At 45.2% G+C, this 19,151-nt stretch overlaps 1 protein-coding gene and 2 pseudogenes across 3 annotated transcripts in view; 2 read left to right on the top strand and 1 right to left on the bottom strand.

Annotated features, from left to right (window-relative positions):
* Nucleotides 1-2,575, top strand: part of Kiaa0319l (KIAA0319-like ortholog) — a 111,300-nt gene extending 108,725 nt beyond the window's left edge. For all 3 annotated transcript variants that reach the window (XM_005395143.2, XM_005395144.2, XM_005395145.2), the window contains exon 21: nucleotides 1,357-2,575. In XM_005395143.2, coding sequence (XP_005395200.1) covers nucleotides 1,357-1,544 — 188 coding nt within the window. In that variant the 3' untranslated portion in view covers nucleotides 1,545-2,575. The remainder of the gene's footprint in view (nucleotides 1-1,356) is intronic.
* A 2,254-nt stretch (nucleotides 2,576-4,829) lies between these two features.
* Nucleotides 4,830-7,874, bottom strand: LOC102023222 (annotated as a pseudogene).
* Nucleotides 7,875-8,291: 417 nt separating this feature from the next.
* LOC106149699 lies at nucleotides 8,292-10,160 on the top strand (annotated as a pseudogene).
* The last annotated feature ends 8,991 nt before the right edge of the window (nucleotides 10,161-19,151 follow it).

The following is a 19,151-nucleotide window of genomic DNA, read 5'->3' as shown; positions in this document are numbered from 1 at the left end:
TGTGTTCCATCTTGTCAGTTTTCATGGGCAAATTCCACTTGGCTCTTTAATCTGAGCAGGAGCTAGTGGTGAGAGGGCCCTGGTTGCGTCTGTGGCTGTAGAGCCAGGGACGGATCTCCCCAGTGTGTTCCTGTCCTTTGCGGCTGTGGCCCAATGGGGCTCCGGGAAACAAAGGAGGCTCAAGTGGGTGCTGTAATGGGAAAGCCCCTAAAGGACGCAGGCAGGGCTGGGTCTGACATCTACAGGCCAAAGCAAGGCCTTTCCCCTGGCCTGGGCGTTACGTTGCCCACTGTCCCTACCACACTGGAGAGGTCCAGGCTGCCAGGTCTTTTCTGTGGCCGTGCTGTCCTGCTACCTTGCTCCTCAGAAGAAAGTGACCGTGTAGTCATGTCCCAGGGCTGCATACCTAATGTGCACAAGGCTGAGTAAGCAGCTTGTCTGAGCCCAGGGCCCATTACATGGACAAAACCATACATGGCTGAGGTCACCAGGAGTATGGTCCCTAAGTGACAGAGCCTGGAGTACTTAGGGGCGTAACGCAGACTGGCCAGGCAGGGCGGAGGGCCTCAGGACCCTCTTCTGCTGCTTTGGAGAGTGATCGTTGGAGGATGAGGATATGGCATTGCCTGGTTCAAACACAGCTCGTCCAACTGCCTGACTGGTCACCATTTTAAGAACGAAGACCAGAACACTGCCAGGGTAGGGGCTTCGCAATTCCCACTTCCCACCTGCCTTTATTTTCTGTAGAGTACTGTGCAAATCAGAGCGCAGCCATCCTGCTGCCGAGTGGGGTCTGCCCTAAAACTATTCCCCACTTCAGTCGGGCTCTCCTAACCCACCATGCATCTGCCTCCTGCCTCCAGCGCCAACCCAGAGAGGGCAGAGTAGACGGCGAGGGAGCCTGCGGCTCCATGGAGTGAAACTGTGTCCTCACGCTGTCAGGGGCGCAGTATCCATGCAGGCCAGGAGAGCTCAAAGCTCATTTTCCAACTCTGAGCTCTCTGTGCTTGCCTGCCCCCCACCTCACTCTACCCTGTTCGTGAAGGGAGCTGATAAAATAGCCCAGATCAAAAAGGAAAGAGAATGCCGCTGGCGGCCCTAACCAAGGCTCACGGAAACTAGAGGTGAAGACGCAGCAATAGAGGCCAGGAGTGAGCTCCAGCTGTGCTTTCTGTGGCTTGTCCTAGCGGACTCGCGTCGCCATCCAGGCCTGGGACCTGCAGGACCTGCCCTCCCGGCCCGGGGAGCGGACTGGGCTCTCTCTGTCCCCCAGCTCTGCAGGCTGGGCTGAAGGTGCAGCTGCAGCTCAGGGCTCGGGAGGTTCGCGTCTGGACACGAGGCTCCTGTTCATTTCAGGTATCAGACAGAAAGGCCCCGTGCTGAGCAGCAGCCTGATGCACTCCGAGTCGGAGCTGGACAGCGACGACGCCATCTTCACGTGGCCAGACCGGGAGAAAGGCAAACTCCTGCACGGTCAGAACGGCTCTGTGCCCAACGGGCAGACCCCGCTGAAGGCCCCGAGTGCACGGGAAGAGATCCTGTAGCTGCCTGGTCTGTTTCCTCAGGGCGGGGTTGGCAGTGCCAGGACCCAGAGCCCCGCCAGGCGGATTCCCTACCTCCCAGGTCTGCGGCAGCTTTCTCCCAGCATCTGCCGCTCACTCCCCCGCCCCCACCTGCCGGTACTTGAACCCACGCTCTCTGGGAGCCCCTGAACGAAGCTGTGAAGGAAGAGGTTTCCTCACCTGTCGGTAGGCCCCCCAGTCCTCACTCAGGGCCTCCTTTTTTGCACCACCCCCCGCCCTCAAGGGCATAGCCAGCGTCTGGCCTCCTCTCTGCCTTGTAGCAGTGCTGCCAGCCCAGTGCACCTCCCCGGGGGCCCTGCTCTGCCTCCCCAGAACCGGCACAGAACCAGACACAGAACCAGGCGCCGCCAGCTTCGTGGCTCCAAGGTTCTGGTCACAGCGTGTTCTTTCTTCTCATTTCTGGGACAGAGTGTGCCCTCTGGTGGGGTTAAGGGGGAATGGCATCGCTGCCCCACTGCCGCTGGCAGGGTGGCGCAGAGACCGTGCCTGGCCCCTCGCACTGGCGCGCATCCCACTCCCCTGCAGCCGCGGTGAGAAGGCTTGGCTGTGTCAGGGCTGTCGAGCACGGCAGCCGGGCTGCATGCGGATGGTCTCCCTGCACTTCCTCGGGCAGCACCTGCTGCTTCCAGGCTCAGGCCACCACTCTGTGTCCGCAGAAGAGACAGCCACAGACTGGAATGGCATAGCATGAGCGCGCATGTGTGTGACGGCCCCTCTGTGGTCCCCTCTCCACCTCTTTTCTGTGTCCCTTGCACATGTGTGTGTGGAGTGCCTGCGTGCGTATCAACTTTTCATAGGGCTCTGGCTGCTCATAGGCCACTCTGACTTGGAAACACTTCCAGCTCCTTGGAACAGTGACTTCCTCAATTCTGTGGCCCCATCACTGGTTCCTCAGCCACGTATCTTGGAGTGGAGGGATGGGGAGTGACTTTTAAAAAAAGATGATTTCTACTACTGTCTGTTGAGATGATTAAACATGCTATTTAATTGTGTGCCTGCGTGCCGAGTGTGTTTTCTGCTGTGTCTCTGGTGTGTCTCACTCTGCCCCTACTGTGCGGCCCTGTGAGGTCTTCACACCTTGTAGGAGTCCTGGGCTTGCCATCAGCAAGTGTGGCCCGTGGGAGCCGCAGGAAGGACTCTGGAGGACTCAGGAAATAGCCACGGGGCGTAACAGCTTCCTGGCTTTGGAGGGCGGCTCCCTCTGGACCTCATTTCCATATCTTGTTTATCTCAGACACAGACCAGTGAAGAATAGTTTTATCTCAGTTCCATATTGCTTCATTCCCCATTTCTCTACACACACACACACACCCCTCACACTGCTGTCCAGGCTTGGAGTTCTGGGTTGAGAAGACTGACGTATTCCTGCTCCTACCTGCTAGAGAGTTGCATAGGGACAGCCAGGCCACCCCCACTTCAGTCCACTCTCATCATCACACGTTGACTCTTCTGAAATAATCCTGAACTTCCGGAGCCTGGCAGCCCCAGCTTTGACCAAAGTGGACTTGGTTAAACTCTCTGCCATCTTCACCAAAGGTCTCCTAGTCTGATTTTTTAGAATGGCCAGGAGGAAGCCAAGGAGCAGACTCTTGCTTTTCGCAAAGCACACTGGGTACTCTGCAGAGAAAACTTGGTCACCAGGCAGTAACTCCACTAGAAACTCCCAGGGCTGGCTGGCTATAGCTGAGGCCTTTCTGCCTGGAGATACAGGTGAGACTGACCCAGCTTGCCTCTGCCCACTTGGCGAGTGGCAGGATCTGCAGAGGCCTTCACGTGTACTTTGAGAAGGTGTTGCTGTCAGCAGCTCTCAGCTGACACTGGAGTTTAAGAAGCCTGAAGCAGCCCTTAACTCCTTAGTGGAACTTGTGTTGACTGGCTCAAGGGTCCCCCGTAGAGTCTCTGGTCAGACTGGGCCACTGCTACAAACCCTTTCACCGCCCTAGACCCCAGTTTGTGGTCGGTGCCAAGGAGGGTTATCTGATGTCCGATTTTCAGAATGGGACTGTGGCTGTCTCGTCTTGGGCCTCCCCACACAGGCCTGGCCAGCAGCGTGTGCACCTCTGTGCAAGTGCTGCCAAATAGGCAAAACTCCCCCTTTGTGAGGAGCACCAAGTTGCTCAGATTTGACATTAGACGATATTGATTCAGCTCTTGTCTTGGTTACTTTTCTGTTGCTGGGACAAAGTACCTGATACCCACAAGTTAAAGGAGGAAAGGTTTACTTTAGTTTACAGTATGTAGAGGTTTCAGTCCATAGCCAGCTTGCTCCAAGGCAGGGTGGCACAACAGAGAGGCATGGCAGAGGAGAAACCGTCCATGGCAGGGCAGGCCAGAGACGGCAGGGCAGGCCAGAGACAGCAAAGCAGCAGCAGCAGCAGCAGCAGCAACAGCAGCAAGTTCTCCTTTCCTTTTTTATCCCATCCAGGCTACAAGCCTTTTGGGTGGGTCTTCCCATTATCCGCACCTAAAGCTATGCTCGCTAAACCAATCAGCAGATTTATTTAGTACCACCCTTAATCCCAGTATCACATATCCTAGATCTAGCCACCTCTGAAAATCCCCCCACCTATGAGTGTCTGAGGCTTTGGAGGGACATCTAGATGTAAGCCACACAGCTCCCTTGATCACGAGGAACAAAAATGCACATCAGTTTTCATGGGAAAAAGGTCAGGCCCTGGCCAGCCTTTTAGGTACTTCTCACCCACACTGCCTTTCCTGGCAAGTTACTGTGGGGTCCGACTCCCACCTTCCTGGCTCTCCTTTAGTTTTTTGTCGCTAAATCAGTCAACACATTTTTTTTATACCACAAGTATTTATTGGTGGATTAAAGAATACAATTTTAATGGAAATAAGACAACTGTGGATTAACAGTTTGCCATAGAGCCAAAGGGGGGAAAAGCGATAATCTTAGGAACTTTACACAAGTCAAGGAGTCTCTGGCAGTATCAGGCAGTTCTTCCCTTTTACATAACTCCTATATTACTTCACTAAATCAGATTGATACCTCATAAAAAATTCCTCATGCATTTATATTTAAGCCATCCAGCCTGGCCACATCCTTATTCATCCCTTTGCACTGTTTCTTTTCTTTCTTTTTTGGTCTTTTTGAGACAGGGTCTCACTATGCAGTTCAGGCTGATCTTGAACTCGAAACAATCCTCCTGCCTCAGCCTCTCAACTGCTGGGATTACCGGCATGTGCCACCACGCCCAGTCACTGTCCTTTTTTTTTTAAAAGCAATTCTTTTCCTCAAAAATTGTTTGTACATCTTAGCCTTCTGAAGCAAGGAAACAAGCAAGTCAGAGAAGGTCAGCCAAAGGCAGATGTGTGCATGAATGGCCTCATACAGACAGAATATGGCAACAGCCTGGTACAACGGAGTCTAAACTAAGCTGATTTTGACAGAGAAGTTGCTCTGGTTTACTTGATGATCTGTCATGTCACCTTACGTTGTGCCACCAGTATGAGACCCTTTGTTTCCAAGGATCAGCAGTGGTCTGCACAGGAGCTAGGAAGGTAATATAACTAGATAGCAAACACAGTATATTCAACTCACGCTGTGTGAGGAGCTATGGCTTCCAGCATTAACAATTGGCTAAGTGTAAAATTCATAAAAGTTTTTGTGCAAAACTTAAGGACATGGACGACAACCTTTAATTCTCTTGCACTGGGATAAATTAGGCCTTTCCGTAACACTAGTGGCTCTACTTGGAAATGTGAAAGAGAAACTTTCCAGTGCATCTAACACTGAGGCATACAGTGTGAGTGCTGGAGGCATTAGGGGCTCCCAGGCTCTTTGTTCAGAAAGCCACAAGAAGGTCATAGGCACACTGGGCAGCCACTCTGGTGCTGAAAGTATGCCAGAGTTAAGCAAACCTGCCGGCATATGACTGTTTTCTGAAGAGTTTATACAGCACTCACAAGCCATGCAGGTATGTAAGCTGAGAATCAGAAGCCAGAGGTGGAGTGACCTGGGCAAGCTACCTACAACACTTACTCACCGTGACCTTTCAAGGACATTTCCACCCAGAAGCCCTTTAATGACAGAACAGTGCAAGAGACCAAGGTAGAGTCATATTCTTCCAAAAGAAGTTGGTTACTGAGAAGCCCCTAGACAGGCAGCATCCGGGAGACCCATTTAAGAGTGGAGGTAGATTAACAACTGCCACTCCACTAAACTATCCTGCCAAGTCAGAAATAGATTTAATAGGCATCGCATGGAGTGCTGAGTAGAACGGGGACATTTTTAGGCTCAGTAAAAAGCAGAGAGGCTGAAAAACTAAGTGGATGGTAGGCTGAAGGAAACAAAACAAAGGATGCATAAAGGTATGCCGAAGCATGCCAAAACCTTTTGGAGGGAGTGCGGCATAGCTGCATCTCTACTCAGTGAGAGCTTTACTGGCCAGTTCTGGGCATGATTTCCCCGCACTCTGTCGGACTGGACGGATGCACAGTGCTTAGCAACAGCATAGGGGAAGCTACTGTATTGAGGAATGGAGAGCTGGTGGATGGCTGCTGAACGGAGACCGGGTGTACCATTCCGTAATGCCCTATTTCTACACCAGTGGTGGGTTTAGATAGATACAACATGTTTGGGGTTTTCAGGCAACAGCAGTAGTGCTCTGGGAGAACCATGAGGCTGGGGGACAAGGGGGTTCTTTAAGTTCCAATTCTCAAATATTGGACAGCAAATAATCATTTGATCTCTGTCCTTCAGTGAAGAAATGAAAGGCTTACTTTCTCTTCTATGGCCACCTTCGCCAAAACTTTAACCAATTCTGTGAAGGATACAGCATTGCTGGCCCATCTGATCAGCCTCCTGGGTGGTTCCCTTCAGAGCTGCCCAGCTCCTCCTCTGAGATGTTCGCGCCAACCCTCAGGCCTAACACCTCCTATAGCTCATCACGGCTCCTTATCCACATCAGACGGTCAAAAAGCAAAGTGCAGTCTGTTGCTTCAGCTGTGGAGCAGTTCTGGTTCGCTCACATCTTTGCTCTTTTCATTATCCTCAGAGGCTCTGAAATGAGCCAAAGTTTGTATGAAGCCACAGAAATGTACCTGCTCCTCTGTCTCAGGCAAGGAGACACTGATGTTCTGGTCCCCCAGTGGGTTGATGGCAAGTTCTGGCATCCTTTGGAAATCTTCCCAGCTGAGAATCCCATTGACTCCTTTGCCCAGGCTGGTGAATCAGCTGTAGAGACGAGCCATCTGAGGAAAAGCCAGTCTCCTTGTTGGTCTCCCCAAGTTCTTCATCCTGCAGTGAAGTGGAGGGCTGAGACCCCACTGCTGTGCCGGGAACTCCTCTAGGAGTGGTGGCACCTGAAGTGATGGTGCAGGAGGGAAGAAAGGACTAGTGGGTCACGAAGGGACAAGATGGCATGGAGGGAAGCAGGGCAGTGCGCCCAGTCAGCACATTTTTGTGCACTGACCCTGGTGATCTCACTCTGGCTCCTTATTAGAATCAGTTGGAAAACTTTAAAAGCACCGAAGCCTGGAATCTACACCTCAGAAGCTATTTTGATTTTTAAATATTTAGCTGATCTTTTATTAATTCCTCAGGTAATCTGGCATCATACTATGCCCCTGAGAAGGGTAAAAACAGTCCTCAGCAGCTCAGCGTCAGAAGACTTGCCTATCAGTATCTCCCGATAGGCTTGAGGAGAGATCACTGAGGTTGGGGGTGGTGAGGTAAGCTGCTCGCCATATGGGATTCCAAGACAGTCTGTTTCCAGCCTTCTGCACAGTATGAGCATCTTTGGCCCTGGCTCACTACCGACTGCCCCCGGCAGGCTCCATTCCCTTCCTCTCTGCTGACGAGTTTCCGAAGGGCATGGCGGGAGGCGGTCAGCAGCATCTGTATATGGAGGAGCTCTCCCCCGCCTCCTGAACTCATTTTCAAATCCCTATTTCAGAGACGTAGCTTAAAGGAAGAGCCAGGCCAAATCTAGTGCAAGAAGTTTTATTTCGAAAAAAGCAGTGCTTTATTTCAAACTTTATGCCAAGGAAGAAAGCCCAGTGTCCCCATGTCTGAACAGCAGTGCCCCGAAAAGGAAATCCAATCAGGGGAAAACCTATGGTCACATGATTTTTCTTGGCATTTTATTAGCTGGCTAAATAAAGCGTTAGATGAAACAAAAATAGTGCGCTAAAACAAAGTGCTATACTACTGAAGCAGGGGAAGCTCTCCCCAGCAATTCCCGCAGCCTTCGGTAGACCTCCGGAGCCCAGCTTCCGCCTCCCGCTCAAACCCGGGGCTCCGCGGAGGGCCCACCCGGCACCTTCAGGTGCCATCTACGCTCTAGCACTCAGCCTTTTGCTTACTAGCTGTGTCTAAGTCCCTCGGACTGGAGCCCTATTTTATCATTTTGTAACATTCTTGCTTCTACAAAACACAGGTATTAAAACATCTTGTGGTTAAAAAAAAAAAAAATCTTGTAACTAGATAGTAGTTAATATCTTTAAAAATCCCCATTCTGATTTTGTTACATGGAAAAAAAACTACAGGTGTATCAATAGTTTCAAATGTAGGATATTGTCATGCTACCCTTAAGCAGCCATCAGTTTTGTTTTGTTTTGTTTTTTGAGACAAGGTCTGGCTGTGTAGCGTAGGCTGCTCTTGAACTCACTATGCAGCTCAGGCTGGCCTTGAACTCGAGGTGATTCTCTTGCTTCAGCTCCCGAGTGCTGGGATTACAGGCGTGCGCCACCATGCCTGGCCTCATCCATCAGTTATTAATGGACAGTAAAAAAAATCCAGAAACTAAAATATGGCTATCTCAGCCTGGGAGCGCGCAGGGCCTCAGGCGCCCCCAACCGGGCGCGGCACGTGGGGGTGGGGGTGGCCGGCGCGCTCCTCCGGGGCCAACAGCCAGGCTCACGTCCTCCAGGTGAGAGCTAAGCCTGTCTGCTCGGTGCCTGCAGCTGGAGCACAAAAAGAGAGATTTCACTTCGCCCGGGAATCGGATTCGACACCCATGCCTCGTGTGCTTACTGGAAGGAAAAGGATTTACAACTCAACAAGCAGAAATCATTGTGCCTGCCTTGGTCAAGATCATGGAGGCCAACACGGACATCATCTACAAAGACCTGGTCACCAAGGTGCAACAGATCACTCTGCAGCAAACAATGTCTCAGATTGCAAATGTGAAAAAGGATATGATTATTTTGGAGAAGAGCGCATTTTCAGTCCTCAGAGCAGAAACTGAGAAAACAAAGCTTGAACTACATCAGTTAAAACAGGTAACAGATGAAGTGGTCAAAGTCCGAACAGATACCAAGTGCGACTTCAATCTAGAAAAGAGCAGAGTAAATGAATTGTATTCACAGAACGAAAAGCTGCTGGAACGGTAGCGGAAGGGTGGAAACAGTAGGACTGCATGCCCAGCAGGGTCGGACCTGACACAGGAAGAGAGAAACCGAGGTCGCTGGCCTCAAGGCCATGCTCCAAGTGCACCAGCTTGACACGATCAAGTATGTAGCAGGGTCTATATTCACCTAACGGCAGCTCTGGGATTTTATCGCCTGTGGGTATAACAACATGTCTATTTAAAGAGATTTCTATGTTTTGCCTTAAGAATGCCAAATTGTCCCTTTTTTTTGTTTCATATTTTAATCCTGATTTTAATGCATATTATTTATTTTTATGAAAATTGTGGGCACATAACCAAGATGAGGTCAGAAATTCCTTAATCGCTGCTCTCATTGACTTTACAACTGGGTGGTGTGCACCAGACATCGAAGATCTACTCTGCTGATCCAGTGAACCTGGCCAAGCCAACAAGAAATGCTGGCATAATTCTCTGAGGTTTTAAATGTTCTGTCACACTGGGGGTTCGGGGTCTCCACTGAAAGGACACAAGTGACTTTAAGTGCTGAAGAATCACTGAAACTCAGCCAGCACCCGGCTCCTCTTTACCTGGGGCCCAGTCCTCTGCAAGCTGTTTGTGTGCCCAGGGTGGCTTGTTCCGAACACAGCTGTACTTCTCCGCCTCAGTGGTTTCCACTGTCTTAGTAAGTTATGTCAGTTATTTTTAATGTGCCTTCCAATGAGAAAATCTTGTTGCCTAATGAAGCCTTGTAATTGTAAAAGGGGGAGGTCTTTACCTCTTAAGGGCCAGATTTCCTTTCTTCTCTCCCTCCCTTTTCCTTCTCTTCCCTTTCCCTCATGATGGGAAAACTGTAATAATACTCTACCTGCGCTACTACCTCCCTAGAGAACTTACTAATTCTCGGCCTGAGTTTATGGTTCAAAGTCTACTTCCTTCAGGCCTTCCTTGGCCCATGATATAAGGGAAATGCCCTGCCTTCTTTTTTTGGGGGCGGGGGGAGGTCCGGTACCAGGAATCGAACTCACAACAAGCGCTTTGCCACGGAGCTAAATCCCCAGCCCCCTGCTTTCCTTCTCTAAGCTGTCTAGATGCAGTGTACACTTTGTAATAATGAAACTCATGCCGTTAGAAAGTGTGCCTTTGCCTGTGACCAGCTCCAACCTGCGTCAGCCTCTGTTCTGCTGATTTCTCTGGTGGCTGAAGACATCCTCACACCTGTTACCTCTGTAATTAAAACAAATAAATCCTTGACAAGCCTGGTTTATTTTGGAAAAGAAAATATGGCTGTCTCAGGAGACTACTGCACATCACTTTATCCTTACCTTATCTCAAAAGTCCCGAGCTCTCTCTCCTATGAAGGTGTTATTTTATTTTTGTTTTGTGGTACTGGGGATTGAGTGAACCTGGAGCCTCTGCATTGAGCTACATTCTCAGACCTTCTTTTATTGTGAGACAGGGTCCTAGTCAGTCCCTAAGTTGCCCAGGTAGGACTCAAACTTGAGATCTTCCTACGTCAGCCTCAGAGTGTGCTAGGGTTACAGACATGCATCACACCAGCTATAACGCAGTTTTAAACTTGGTATTCTTGACAAATATTAAATAGCATACCCTTATTTGGCAAAGAAACATACATTTCAGGATTTTAAAAACACTACTCAGAAACTACCTAGTTTCTGTTACAGTGGCTGCAATATACTCTACAGCATGCCCGAGACTAATGAAGTGGGAAGGGAGTCTAAAGGAGGAGAATGCAGAGAGCCCAGCTTAGTGAAGAGGTGGCCTCTCAAAGGAAAACTTCAGTTAAAAGACAGAAGGTGGCACGTCTGGTTATGGCTAGCTTCTGCCTAGTGCACACTCTGACAGAACCCGACCTGGTAACCTCTAGGTAGTTCTATACTTGGGGATAGATTAAAGAGACAAAATTAAAATGGCGGCCAATAACATGTAAGATGGCAGTGGGTCAGTGACTGAAAATTAATTTCAGGTCCTTCCATAAGAGAATGGCAGAAACACTGATTGACTTTATACTTTAAAAGTCAGCTCTTCATGTTATAAATGCTGAGAAAGCCACTAAAAACTTACAACTAGAATATATAACAACTAAGCCAGACAAAAGACAAAAAAAAAAACAACTTTTAAACAACCAACTCAAAAGCAGAGACGGGGTGGTAGTAGGGAACAGTATCAAAAACTCTCACCATTTGATAGGCATAAGTTATCAGACTAGCTAGTAAAACCACCACAAAAGAGATTAACAGACTGGATGTAACTGTAAATCTCTCCTACAATAGAACATGGAAAGATCAGAGATAAGACAACAGAAGATAGACTGAGGCTTTGGTTCCTATCAAGATAATAAGTGAATAAGAATGGCTTCTTTCCCCAAAGAGGACTCACTACCAACAAATCAAGCCCAAAGAATAAAAATATTCCCCAGTCCTGTGAGAATCTAAAGAGAATGAGTTACCATACGCCAGAAGGGAAAGTAGGGCAAGTAAGATGGCTGTTCTTGCCGGCCAGGGGACAGTCAGTGAACTCACTGGTATCAGTGCGACCCTGTGAGTGCAGCTGGAAACTCCGCTGCAGTGGACAGGGCTGGGCCGATGGAGGCCACTTCGGAACTGTGCTTCCCCAGGTGCTGCTGCATCCGAGGTCCGAAGGTAAATCTCGGCACTGCTTGCGGAGTGGACGGGTGAGGTTCCTGGAGGGCATGACCTTCTCCTTGTTAAGTTCAGTGGCAGGGACAGCACAGAACTTGGCCTTGGGGTTTCACCAAAAAACGACCACCAGACAGAGGAGCTGGAATGGTGAAGAACAGGAGCTCACGGGCCAAAATACCCAGCTCCCACTCCAGGAACGTGATCTCTGACGAGAAAGACAGCAAGCAGACACAGCACCATCCAAACCAAGAATTTAAAATAATGCAACAGACAAGGAAATCTTCACAATCTGAAGCAAGAATAAGAATCAAGTGGTTCATCAAAAAAAAAATCAAGTGGAAATACTAAGTGTGAAAAATACAAGGAATGGGATAGAGGAACAGAGACAGCTCAAAAACAGTGAATGAACTGGAGCATCACATTGAGGGGTCTTTCCCAAAAAGAAGTTACAAAAAGTGGCATCACACACACATACACACAGCACTGCAGTTCAGGGACACAGAAGTGCCACTGTCTGAATAAGGGGAATCCTAGAAGGAAAGGTAGAAAAGTGGAAGAAATATTTGAACAAATGATGAGAATAATTGTCCCAGAATTAAAGGATTCATAGACTTAAGAGTAGGGAAATGTGCAATTGATTGATTGATTGATTGTTTTTTGAGATAAGGTCTATGTAGTTCAGGCTGGCCTTGAACTCACAGTGATCCATCTGCCCAAGCTTCCAAAGTGCTGGGATTACAGGTTTGTGCCACCACACCCGGCAGAAGTGTGCATTTTAATGAGATATTTAAGAATTCTTAACATAAAATTTTTGAAATCTCCCAGACAGAAATAATAGCTCAGTAACAAATGAACAAGCATCAGATTAACAGTAGACTTTATAATAGTATTCTTAGGTGAAAGGTTTTCAATGTGCTGAAGGAGAGATTTTGACCTCAAAATTCTGTCCTGGTTTGAACCAGGACAAACTAATTTCCACTTGTGCATAATAATATTCTCAGGGAAATAATGCCTCAGAAACTCTTCTATAGGACCTATCGGTGCAACTCTAGTGCATTCGACTCCAGAAACTCTCTTATATAACACTCATTTAGAAAATATTCTTACAGAAGTGGTCGAATAAAAAAATGAACTTAGACATGGGAAGTAACAGCAGGGCCAGTGAGGCAGCTCAGTTGCACAGTGCCGCCCGGCAAGCACAAGGCCCTGACTTTGATTCCCAGCACTAAAACAAACAAACAAAAAAAACAAACCAGTGAGCAAATACTTTGGCACTTTGTAGTCTGAAACAGCTAGAACTACAGATAGAAAACAGAGAAAAAAAAAAAAAAAAACAAAACCCTACAATATGTTAATGTTACAGAACCAAAATCCTAAAATATATCAATAAAGGAAGGGTAGTAAAGACCAAAGGAACATAACAATATACCAGTCTTACCAGAAGACTTAGATGGAAAGTTAAAGAAATCAATAAGGGTAAATATTAGTTTAATAATATCCTGGGGGTTGATCAGGTCTGCAATCTCCCGAACCAGTGTACACCAAAGGCTAAATAAAAAGAGGCAAATGGAATGATTTCAGGGCTCCAGGAAGATCAAGGCCCTCTCACAGAATTTGAGATTCTCTCCGGGCTAAAACCAAGACCTTCTCTGAGTGGCCCATATTTATTTGGTTATCAGAAGAAGGGAAGGGAGTACTCAAGAAGGGTGGAACCACTCAAGGAGTTCTCCAAGTAAAGTATTAAATTAATCTTTAATAAGGATTAAGTTAATCCACCCAGGAGCGAGATGCTTGAGGCTACAGTCTTTATCTAGCTGAGATTGGATCCAGGTGTCCTTGGCTGTGATCTTGTCCTGTTCTTTGAGGCTTTCCAGCTTCATCCACCATCACAGGTTTTAGTAGGGATTAGTGACTCACTATGAGTACACTGCCTACTTCCAAGTGGGAATCATTGTTAACAAGTGGCCTAGGCTTTGGACAGATTCACAGGTAAATATAAAAAGCCAACTGGTTAATTTAGGTCCTGCTTGGGACTGCTTCATAGTGGTCTCCATCAGGTAAACAAACATGATTAGTATTAAACAGCAATATCAATAAAAATGAGATATATTTATTGCTTTTTAACAACAGAAAATTTGCTATTCAAAGGGAAGAGGGAAATCATCCCAAAAGGTAAGTAGAAACTGAAATAACTGCAGAAATAAGTTCTCCTAGCAGTAATTAAAATGAATATAAACATCTTTTTCATCTCACTTGAAGCCTAGCAGCAAAGCAACTGGGGCAGTGGGTGGCTGAACCAGTTGAGAGGAGACAGACTTCACTATGCAAATAAATCCACTGGCTGAGAAAAGAAATGCATAGATCGAGGATACTAAAACCAGTTTTCTCACTTTTCAAGAAAGGACTGATGTATGAGGTGAGATATAAATATGCAGTGAATATTTAAATTTCAATATTACAGTACAAGATACATTGCCGTTCACTGACCTCCAAACACTCCCTCTCACTTGGAACACACTGCATCATTCTTTCTGAGAATGTAATTTAGGTTGGTCTTAAACTCACTATGTAGTCTAGGTTGGCCTTGAACTGTGATCCTCCTGCCTCAGTCTCCAGAGGGCTGGGATCAAAGGCTTCAGCCACTACACCAGGCCTTCGCAACTTTCTGAAGCAGCTGTGGAAGCCTTCTCTTGTGACTTTACAGGGTGTGACTGCTGCTGCGAGTGCCGTTCAGGGAAAGGCAGGCTCATAAAAACATGCTGTGTCCTCATCACCTTACTCACTGGATGACCCCTGATCTGCCCCAAAGTCAAAGTGATCATGAAAAGAAAAAATTTCAATCAATTCAGGACATCAAGGCAGCCACAAGCATGCAACTGAAGACACAAAACAGGACTTCCAGAACTTCCAGAAAGTCGCAAGAATGATGGGATAAATGTGTTTGAAGCAAAGGGGAGCATTTTGAGGGTTGTTAATGGCAATGTGTCTTCTACTGTAAAATTTTTTAAAAAATTTAAACAGTCACCATATTTAACCACACCTCATATGATCAACGGAACAAAATTTGACCTCACATTTTCAGTCAATTCATTATGACAAGTATGCCAAGTCATTTTAATGAAGGAAAGTATAGGTTTTTTTTTTTGTTTGTTTGTTTTTTTTTACAGAAGTGATTATGAGACTAGTGGATATCCACATGCAAAAGAATGAAGCTGCACCCCCAACTCATGCAGTGGGCAAAAATTAAAAACAAATCATAGACTATACAGAAATACAAGAGATAAAGCTACATACATCTTAGACAATATAGGCACAAATCTCAATTGACTTTTGGATTAAGCAATGGATTTTTAAAATCACAAAAGAATATAAAAATTGCAAGTCACTGACACTAAAGACTTCTGTGCTTTAAAGGAGACAATGAAGTGATAAAGTAACTCAAAAAATAAGATGAAATTTTTGCAAATCATATATCTGATAAAGGACTTTTATATATAATATATAACTCATATTTCAGTAATCAAAAGACAACCCAATTAACATGGGTAAAGAATCGTAATGGATATTTTATCCAATAACATATACAAGTGGTCAATACACACATGAAAAACATTCAATTTCATTAATCATAAGAGAAATGCAGGGCCAGGAATATAGCTCAGCAGCACAGTGCTCGCCTGGCAAGCGCAAGGTCCTGAGTTTGAGTCCCGGTACAAAAAAAAAAATAAAAGAAATGCAAATAATGTGAACAGATACCACCCTATATCCACTAAGATGGCTATAATAAAAGAGGGAGTGATAATAACGAATATGGTGAGGATGAGGAAAAACTGAATTATCTACATCCTGCTATGGGGAATGTAAAATGATGCTGCCACTTTGGAATATAGTGACAGTTTCTTAAATGGTTAAACACAGTTACCATAAACCCAGCAATGCTACTCCTAGGTACATACCCAAGAGAAATAAAAACATATCCGCAGAGAAACTGTATGCAACTGTTCATAGTATAATCTGACTGCTGCACATCGCCAAAAATTGGAAACCCAAATGTTTATGAACTGATAAATAAGATGTACAATGGGTAGATAGTACTTGGCAATAAAAATCAGTAAAACCTGGATAAAACATTTTAAGTGAAAGAAGCTACTGACAAAGGATCACATTTGATTTCACTTATATGAAATGCTCAGAACAGGCAATGATATAGCACCACGACTAGTGGTTGCACAGGGGTTGGTGGGAAATGGGAAATCGTTGCTAACAGGTACAGGGTTTCTTTCTGGGGCAATGAAAATGTTCCAAAACTGACTGCAGTAATGGTTATACAATGCTATGAATACACACGAGTGACTGTATGGTATGAGAAATACTACTTTATAAAAGTGTTATAATTTTTTTCAAAGAAGTAACTCATTCTTTGAAAGCTAGTCACAAGATATGCTCAGCATAGCGGGCAAGAAAAGTGCCACAGACACCACAGACAAGTAGAGATTCCAGAGAGAGCTCCATCAGATCCTTTCTGGCCAGCGGAGTAATAGGAAAGAGGTTCTATTCCTAGAGGCAATCTGGTGATTTCTGAGTCAGATGAGGACCAATTAATGCCACAAAGGCTCTCTGGGGCCCATGGGGGAATTCTCTTCGTCCTCCTGTGACCAAAGAGGGAGAGGCCCAAGAGCAGAGATCTTACCTCAAACATGGAAAAAGAGGCAAACTAGGAAGAATCTTTAGGTGCTGAACTGAAACGAGAAGAAGTGTTATGAACCCACAGGTTTAAAATAACTATGTATACACACAGGCATGGAGAGATACACACACATATTTAGTTGTATGAATTTAAACACGTTTGTTTACCACTGACTGCCTTACCCGCAAAGAGGGCAAAGAAGCCATTTTATCCTAGTAGCAATGAGTGCACTGGGCACCGCTGTGGAGAAATGACTAATTCCACGTGTGGAGTATAAAAAGTACACAAATCTTGGAATATGTTATTCTGAGTGAAAAAGTGTTAAATAAAACATGGGGAAAAAAAGATGGGGCCATGTGAGGACACGGCCAGCTACAAGAGGTGTCTATTGGCCAAATCTAGGACAATGTAAGCATCAAATGAGAGTATCAGATTATAACTTGATAAATAAAATGGGAATCAGTGAATCTCTACATAAATGAGTTTTAAAAAACTAAATTCTATAGCTAAAATGATGGGAAAAAATTATTTGGCAAATATTAAACAAGAGAAACTATGAAAGCAATAAACAATACAGAATTCAAACTGAAAAAAATGAATCAAGAAAAGGTAGAGAGGGCTGGGGATTTAGCTCAGCGGGAAAGCGCCTGCCTGGCAAGTGCAAGGTCGTGAGTTCGGTTCCCGGTACCGGAGAAAAACCAAAAAAAAAAAAAAAAAAACAAGAAAAGGTAGAGATTATACATATACTCAAACAGTCTAAAAACTGAAAGAAACTGCAGGGAAGGGGAAATTAGGTAATTCATGTTAACACAATCAAGTTGGGTGTGATGGTGCACACCTTGGATCCCAGCACTTCAGAGGTAGAGGCAAGAGGATAACCATGAGTTCAAGGCCAGCCTGGGCTACATAATGAGACTCTGTCTCAGAAAAACAAACAAAAAAACCTTAAAAAAAAAACAGAAACAAACACCTACTACACAGTGGTAACATTACTGTGTCTGAGCCTGGGAATGCCGTGTTTACTGCTGAGACATAAAAACAGATTTGAAATCGTTTTTTGGAAACAAGATCTAACAATGAATGAAGCAATCATTCAATTCACTAACTTGAATAATGACCAATTGGAGGAATAAAGAAAAATAGAAAGCCGAAAATATACAAAATAGAGAAGACTGACAAAACTAAAATCTGGTTCTTTGGTTTTTTTCTGTTTTGTTTTTTGAGACAGAGTCTCGCTATGCAGTTCAGGTTGGCCTTGAGCTCACTTTGTAGCCCATGCTGGTCTCAAACTCACAATGATCCTCTTGCCTCAGCCTCCCAAGTGCTGGGATTACAGGCATGTGCCACCATGCCCGGCTAAATTCTGGTTCTTGTTTTTTTTTTCTGGTACCAGCAATCGAACTCACGACCTTGCACTTGCCAGGCAGGCACTGTGCCACTGAGCTAAATCCCTAGCCCCCTAAATTCTGGTTCTTTTTTTTTTTGTGGTACCGGGGATCGAACTCACGACATTGCGCTTGCCAGGCAGACACTTATGCCACTGAGCTATATCCCCAGCCCTAAATCCTGGTTCTTGAAAGACATTAAAACCTGAATAGACCTAGCCGGACGTGACAGCACACACCTGTAATCCTAGCACTGTGGCAGGCTGAGGCAGGAGGATTTCAAGTTCAAGCCCAACATGGTCAATTTAGCAACTTAGTGAGACCCAGTCTTAAAAATAAATAATCGTTCCTCGTGGCACAGACCTATAATCTCAGCATTCAGGAGGCTGAGGCAGAAGGATCACTGTGAGTTAGAAGACAGCCTGGGCAACATAAATGAGTTCAAGGCTAGGCTGGAGTACACAGTGAAACCCTGTAACAAAAAACCCAAACCAAACCAAACAAAATAAAATAAAATGGACTAGGAATGTAACTCAGTGCTAAGCTCTTACATTTAATCCCCACTACCACCAAATGAACAAACAACAACAAAAAGCCACCACAGAACTAAAAGGTTTCCCTTAATAGCAGTAAGTGCACCAAATTAGGCATTTCCATGTAGAAATGGCTGATTCCAACACTGGGGTAAGGAAAGTACAAAAAAATTGTGGAATATTTTGTTTTCAGTGAAGAAGTACTCATATTTCTTATGTACATTGTTCCACAAAATGGAAAAGGACTAAAACCTTTTCAAGAGAAAAAAATTGGAATATTTTACTTGTTACTATGAACAAAAAAGCATAACAAAATCTAAATAAAATGTTAGCTAACCAAACCTAACAGAATATACTCTTTAATAATCAATAAGGATTTATCTAAGGAACTTTTAAAAACTTCAATATCAGAGTGATATAGAGTGCAAAAAGATATATACGTCATGTTTTTTCATATGTGGCAACTTAAAAAAAGGTGATCTAAAAGTAGAAGAGGGACTGGGTATAAGGGAGGGTGGATTTGATTGATACATAATACATACACATGTCCTAGTGAAATCCATCAATTTGTATCACTAATGTATTAATCACAGAAAATTTAGAAAACTGAGCTTCACAACATTAATAAATGCAAAGAAATAAAATAACTATTACATGTTCCCTTAAAAGTATCTAAGTTCAATACTTATTTATGATTAAAGGAAAAATGAAAAAGGTTATACAGCTACTGTATTAGTGTGTATACACGTACAAATACATACAGTATACATGTCATGCTTAACAGAGATTTAACTAAGGGTCACAAGGATGGCTCAACATCAGAAAAATCACTTATTTCACTTAAAGAATAAAAGCTTTATATGACTATACCTAGGAAAAAAGCATCTAATGATACCTCACCCTCAAGAGAGTGTCACCACACCCACCTTACCTGCCTGCATTTGATAATATTCATCTTTTGATGAAGGCTGGTGT

This window comes from Chinchilla lanigera, unplaced genomic scaffold (assembly GCF_000276665.1).
Source record: "Chinchilla lanigera isolate Chin_1 unplaced genomic scaffold, ChiLan1.0 scaffold00051, whole genome shotgun sequence".
Taxonomy (NCBI): domain Eukaryota; kingdom Metazoa; phylum Chordata; class Mammalia; order Rodentia; family Chinchillidae; genus Chinchilla; species Chinchilla lanigera.
The sequence above is the reverse complement of the archived record's forward strand: the minus strand, read 5'-3'. Positions and strand labels throughout refer to the sequence as shown.